This window comes from Carya illinoinensis, chromosome 7 (assembly GCF_018687715.1).
Source record: "Carya illinoinensis cultivar Pawnee chromosome 7, C.illinoinensisPawnee_v1, whole genome shotgun sequence".
NCBI classification, from domain to species: Eukaryota; Viridiplantae; Streptophyta; class Magnoliopsida; order Fagales; family Juglandaceae; genus Carya; species Carya illinoinensis.
Window position 1 is genome coordinate 32956890 of NC_056758.1, and position 6885 is coordinate 32963774.

Genomic DNA, 6885 nt, shown 5'->3' on the forward strand with positions numbered 1-6885 from the left:
TCAACATTTTTTTAAATAAATATATGTTTTTACATAAAGGGAAAGTATGCTCTTCAGCTTGAATTTTTCTTGAAAAGTCTTTAATATAATATAGCCAATTTTTTTGGAAAAAAAAAAAAATTAGGCTCTAAAATATGGGCTTAAAAAAAAAAAAAAAGGTATAGGCTGGAACCTAGATTTTCAGATTGTTAAAACCCAGATTTATCCGGGTTTCAACCCGGGTCATAACCCGAGTATATCCGGGCCGGAACAGGATTTCGGTTTGGGTTTACCCGAGTACCCAGTCTAGTACCTGATTGAACACTCCTAGGTACATGTAAAAGAGATTCCCTTTTTCAACGATGAGAATGGTTCGGATTTTCTTTGCTGGGGTGATGAGTTTGAAGATTTATAAATTAAGATCTATCATTACAAGTATCATAAATGTTTCTTTCAGTTAATAATTATTCGAGTTTATAGATATCGTTTATAAAAAATTTTAATTTATAACATCAAGAACACCTTCAATTCTTCCAGTCAGAACAATATTGCTCAGTGCGTGCAAGTGCCCGCCGCCGGGGGTTGGGTGTGGGGGAGGGGAGGGGGTGGAGGGATGCAATAGTTCCAAAATTATCAAATTCATTAATATACTAATAGAAGCAACACTTATGGCAAAAGTAATTGTTCTTTGTAAAAGAAATTAACAGAATACCAAACCTAGTGTGGAGTGTGAAAAATAAAAAACCACTTATCATAACTGAATATCACTAGCACAAAACAAATCCCGGGAAGAAAGAATTGCTTATATTATCTACGGTAATATCTCACCCAACCTCTATAGGATACCTAGTTAATAATGATGATGTATTAAGCTGTGTATTTAGAAACCAAACCTTTGCAACCCAAGATCAAACAAGAAGCTGCTGTTTCCCACCAAGAACAAGGCAAAAACAACCAGAGCGGTAAGCAGGACCCACATCCATGGCTGCATCCTTCTCTTAGTACGGTTGCGAAGAGGCAGTGGAATTGATTTTGCCTTGCTCTGCTTAGTAAATTGTGATGGTTTTTTAGACCTCTTTGCTACGGTCATGGTATTCTCTCCAGTTTCAGACTCCTTGGGAGTTTCCAATGGAATTTCTGAGCTTGGTGCAGATTCTCCTTCATTAGCACCATCAGTAGCCTCTACTGCTACTGTGGCCGCCTTCTTTTTATCTTTCTTCCTTGCTTTCTTCTCCCTTTCCTGGATACAGACCACATCCACATTGAGTTAATACAGAAGCACAAATAAGAGGCAAATGCAAGTATGGATACGGTATGCTAAAATGCTAATTCAGGACATGGAATTGGGAGCATCAGTGGAATTTACCTTCTCTTTCTGTTCAGCTTCCTTCTGTGCTCTTAACATAGCCCTGGCTTGGGCCTTTTCAGCATTTCGCTTTTTCCTCTCAAGGGCCTCCTTGGCCTTGGCCTTTTCCTCCAACAAATGCAGCTCCCTCAACTTTGCTTTTTCTTCTTCTCTTCTCAATTCCTCCATCTTCCTGGCCAACTCCTCTTCCTCCTTTGTTTGCTTAGGCTTTTCTTCTTTTTCCACTTCAATCTCATCTTTGCTAGAAACATTTGCTAAGCCATTCCCCAGAGGAGCAGGTTTTACAGGCTTTTCAGATCTATTAGTTGTCTGTTTCTTTTGTTCCACAGCTTTCGCATCAGAAACTAGCTTCACTTTTTCAGTTTCCACTTGCACAATTTGTTTCTCTTGTTCCACAGCTAATGGCAGGGACACAGGCTTATCCTTGGCCACCCTTTCATAAACAACCTTGGGAATTAGAGGTGGCTGCTCATCCGGACCAAGTGACCGGCCATCCAGCGTCCTCAGTCTCCTCAATGTGCTCCTAATGTTGCACCTGATATATTCCTTTCGGAACTCATCGTTTTTGTTCCATAGTTCCATAACTCTCTCCGTCTAAACAGTAGATCTGTCAGTGCAAAAATAAAGTTGATTTGCTAGAGAATACCAACAGAAGGACCACATGAGCTCACCTGGTTAATGCAAAGTCTTTGAAGTTCCTCCTTCTTGCCCTCTGATGCTAAATCAGTAGCTGCCCTAATGTCATCCTTGTACTTCCAAAAGTGTTCGTTCTGCATATTTAAGGAATAATGGTTGGGTCAATATCTCTGTTTCCACAGTTTGCCTCTCCATGTGAACATCTTTGTTAACCATCGATACATACATTCACAGGGCACAGAGGGTAAACACACGCTAAATCTATTCTGGTTGGTTATGTCACTTCTTTTTAAAACCATCAGGGTGTAGAAGCTGACAAGTTTTGCCAAGTAAATAAGCTAGTGGAGTCAGAGAACATTACGGGAGAAACATTCTGCTGTAAAACTGCTAACAAAAACAAACGAGGGACCACCCAACAAAAAAATCACAACATAAGCTTAATGGGAAACAGCTTCGAGCATCGTCTTTTAACTTAGATTATCAAATCAGAATAACTTTGAAGTTCCTCTATTCTTCCGGTAAAACTTCATTCCAGCTTTCTCATCTATCAAACTTATAAACTATCAACCATAGTTAACAAGGTATACTGTCCGTCCACAGTTTTTGTCTTTAAGCACTCGCACTTGCTTGCCAACCTGTCACACGGTGTGTACACGAGTGTGTGTGTGTGTGCACGCCAGAAAGAGAGAGACAGATAGAATGAATGAGATCATAATCTCAACAAACAATCAGCTTTATGATCTCTCCCGGACAGACCAATTGACTATTTATAATTGATTGCCAACTTTTTTAATTTAAAATTTCAGTTGTAAACATTGTAGTAATCTTCTTAGATGTAGAGGCAAAATCTTCAACAAATTACAAAATCTAAGATGTCCTATGACCAAAATCGCTGAATGTTTGCTGCTTGGCTTTGATGTGGCATGGATTCTGCCATTTATGGACAAGACTTTCTATTCTGTTGTGACATCTTTGTGAAGTACCCCAATAACAGTTACTTTATATGTCGAGAAAATCCAGCTCTCCCCCGAAGGAAGAAGTTTCGTGATGCATATCATGCATACTACTCGAGCATTAGAAAAAGGATAAACGTGCAAATATTAAAACAAGATACCTTATCATGCAACTGTTTCTTCAAGCTCTGTAAATGTGCATATGCTTCTTGGCGAATATTATCCGCTGCTTTAAACTGAGCGTGTAATTCATTGAACTTTTCATTTTCTTCATCATACCTCTTTCTTGCAGCTGTAGTGACAGCTTCAGCTTTCATGACATTATCTCTGAGTATATCGAGTTCCTTTCTCAGTAACTGTAGATTGAAGAAAATCAGATAAGCTATTCAAGAGGCCTGTCTATACTACTATAAACAGAGAAGTTATCCCATATATGAATATAGAACTTTCTTAACTGTATACAGGTTTAAGCTGCATAAATTTAACTATAGATAGTTCAACTGTGGTAGCTCGTCACCTGCTACTTACATAAAAATTAAATGATTATGAGAGCAACCAGACAACAGTACCTTCAAACGTGCTTCAATTTCATCTTTCTGAACTAAAGCCGACTGAACATTATCCTGCCTACCCATATCAGAAGAGAGCTTTTCACGAAGTTGCTTCAGTTGCTTGATTTCACGAATCAACTGCTTTTCTTCACTCAGAGGCAGGGTTTCATGTTGAATTGCATGTTCCATATTACGTATCTGTTCACAAGCCATAAATTGAAAAAAAGATAGGCATAGTTTCCTAAAGACAACCAAATTCAAGTAGATCATAGAAACTTCCCCATTCAGCTACCAGCAGAAAAAGGCGAGTGCATACATACCCTGCCATCAATATCCTCAACAGAGATTGAATTCTTCACTCTGTTAATCACAGATTGAGCAGAATCCATCTCCTGGCGTTTGGACTTAAGCAAGTCTCGTGCAGCTCTCTCTTCCAACTTGGTAGCTTTAAAATGATCACCAGCCTCCTTCCAAGTGGCCTAATAGTAGGAGCATCAAGAAAATCATGTAACAAGAAACAAAAACTTACTCTAAAAAAATTGTAAAGTAAAAGTCAATATTCCTCACCCTTTTCCTTTGGATTTCGGCTCGAATAGCATCCCGACTTTGAGTCTTCTCATCAACTTGTAACTGAGCATGATTAATCTGTTCTCTTAAATTATCGTCATCATATCTTGGAAGCCTGATTAAATAGTAGAATGGGTGTTGGACAACCTCAGAATTTTGTCCTTCCAAAGCGTCACAGGCGGAACCTCCTGGAGAAGTTATTGAGGTTTCATGACCCTGAATGCACGTGGTGCCCTCAGCTGCTTGAGATGTTGGTTGCTCACCACTATTTGTACCAGTTAACTGATCAACTCCATCTTCAACATGTACAGCATCTGACACACAGTTTAGTGCACTTTCTGTCGAATTAGCTGAGCCATCCTGAACCTTGGAATCGGATTCAATACCATCATCACAGGGCATATCCCTGCTACTTAGTGTGGACAGGTTTTCACCTTCAGACTCTGATTTCACATCAGCATCTGCAGTATTAGACAATTCATTTTCAACCAAACCCTTTACATGGGATTCCACCTCTGTAGCAGCAACAGAATGCGGGTGGCCATCATCACAAGCAATGACCACAGTTGAAACTTCGAATTCTTCCTTCAGGGCATTAGTTGGAAAGTTGGATACTTTTTTGTCTGAATCAATGACAACAGAACCTGTCTCAGTTTCTGACTTCCCATCATTGGACTCATGGCCACTTAAAATGGCATCGTCAAGGCCATTCTTAGCTTCAATATTTTCATCCGGACCATCCTCAGCGTCAATGCTTTCATCAGGTTTATCTTCAGCCTCGAGTTCTAGTTTTGTATGATCGGCTGGACAAGAATCTGATCTTTCACTTTCATTTGTACCTAAGTTTTCAACTCCAGTCTCTGGCCTCTGATCATCAGCAACATAAGTTGAAAACTTTTCAGGAGTTGGAGAAGCCTCATTCCCAGTATCCTTTTCTACTACCGAATCATCATCAGGAGCAGTAGGGAAATTTTCACAACTTTCTCGAAGTACAACCCCACACACAACAGAGGCAGGCAAGCAATCCACATTTTGAGAAGACCCATTTTGTTCAGGGGCGTTTTGAATGCTACCAACCAATTCATTATTAACAAAGTTATCTGAAATGCTATCTTGATCATGATCACTGGGCAAGCAATCCTCATTTTCACTAGATACAACTTCTGTTTTTGAACTCTGCTCCAAGCCCAACTCATATTCGCCCGAGTCCGCTTCCACGGGAATCTCCTTAGCAGCTGCATTCTCACAAACAATTGGGGGGGAGGGTAAGGGCAAGCTTTCGGCATTTTCTGGTGACCCATTTTGTTCAGCCGTTTTTTGTATGGGATCGAGGGTTTCTGAGGGGCCATCTTCAGTGTGGTTGATAGGCGAGCCATCCCCATTTTCATCACAGACAGGACCATCATTGCCAACTTCATTTACTAAATCCGTATCAGTGACAGGAGGAGTAGTTTGCGCATTCTGCTCCAAGTCTACCGCAAGGGCCCCGGGTGCACTACCTTCCGGAGGAATCTCATTGGTATCCAATTCTGGTGCTTCCTTCTCCTGATCCAAATAATTTCGAACACCCACACTAACCACATCCCGAGATTCTTCATTTTCCTTGCCGTCTGTTAACAAATCTGGATTCCTATCCTCATCAGCTTTAGCGTCTTCTCCGTCAATCTCTTGCAGCTCAGACACAGCAATTGAGTCGAAATTAACAACTTCAGTCTGGCCATCACGGACCTGCATCGACGACTCGCATAATTCAGACGCAGAAACATCCGAAACCACAGGATGTGATCTCGTAGTCTCTCCAGCATCCTCAGAAGACTCCTCGACCTTGATTTTCTCTTCAACCTCGGGCCGCTGAGGCTCCGGCTCCGGCTGCTGCTGCGGATGCGCCTCAGGTTCCCCAACAGCCTCAGTCCCATTCTCCTCCTCAACACCATCACTCCCTCCCAATTGCCCCTCCACGATTTCGCATTGCGAACCCTCTGAACCGCCATCGCCACCACCATTGTTCTGATTACATTCCCCATTCTCAACCACGTCCAATTTGGCAACCCCACCGGAACCAAGATTCTCGACGTGCCCCTCATTGAGATCCAACGGCTCAACGTGATCGCCGGAAACGGCGTCACTTACGCCCACGAAAACGTAAGAGCTGTCGGCATCGTCCTTATTCGCATTGCTCCCATTAATAATCATAACCCCGTTGTTCTCTCTGTGCAGATCCTGGAAGCTACACTTCTCCTCCTCCTCACCGTTTGGAACCTCAGAGACCTCACCAACACCATGCGCATCCACATCTGCTGTCATTATTGCAGATTATTCTCTAATCCCGCGGGATCCCCCGATCACGATCACACGACGACAACACTAGTGATCTTCCCTATTTCATACAGAACTAATCAAATGGCGGCCAATTTTTTTAAATTTAATGAATTAATAACCGAGTAAACATAAATGAGAATAATTCGATATATTCCGGTATCAAATTGAAAAACTTACAGGAATGAAGCTGGAGATTCGAGATCCAGAGGATGCAATAATATACAGATCCAGAGCAAGATGAGCGAAACTGAAACGCCAATGCGGGGCAGTCGACTCGTGGATCTTAGGGTTCCAAGAACGACAAACGAGCGAAACAATGGCGTTAACAGATATATGTTTATTGAGAGAGAGAGAGACACAGAGAGATTTTCCTTCCTCTTAACGTGGCTGTTTGGTTGATTTGAACTCAAATACACCTTAGTTTTCCTTTATTATTCGATAATAATAATAATAATAATTAACAACGCGATTTTTTTCTAAAAATAGTAACTCTCACAAATATTTACCATTTAAT

The 6885-nt window shown here is 41.2% G+C and overlaps 1 protein-coding gene across 2 annotated transcripts; it reads right to left on the reverse strand.

The window, feature by feature from the left end:
* Positions 1 to 598: 598 nt before the first annotated feature.
* LOC122315582 lies at positions 599 to 6885 on the reverse strand. 2 transcript variants are annotated; one of them, XM_043131579.1, is made up of 8 exons: positions 6549 to 6885; positions 4053 to 6424; positions 3806 to 3964; positions 3504 to 3683; positions 3096 to 3290; positions 2017 to 2115; positions 1346 to 1939; positions 599 to 1219 (listed from the first exon to the last, which is right to left on the reverse strand). In XM_043131579.1, exons 2-8 carry the CDS (start codon positions 6354 to 6356, stop codon positions 860 to 862), a joined length of 3891 nt encoding a protein of 1296 aa, XP_042987513.1. In that variant the 5' UTR covers positions 6357 to 6424; positions 6549 to 6885; the 3' UTR covers positions 599 to 859. The 2 variants fall into 2 exon arrangements, with proteins under 2 accessions (XP_042987513.1, XP_042987512.1); XM_043131578.1 differs by having other exon boundaries at positions 4053 to 6429; positions 6549 to 6883.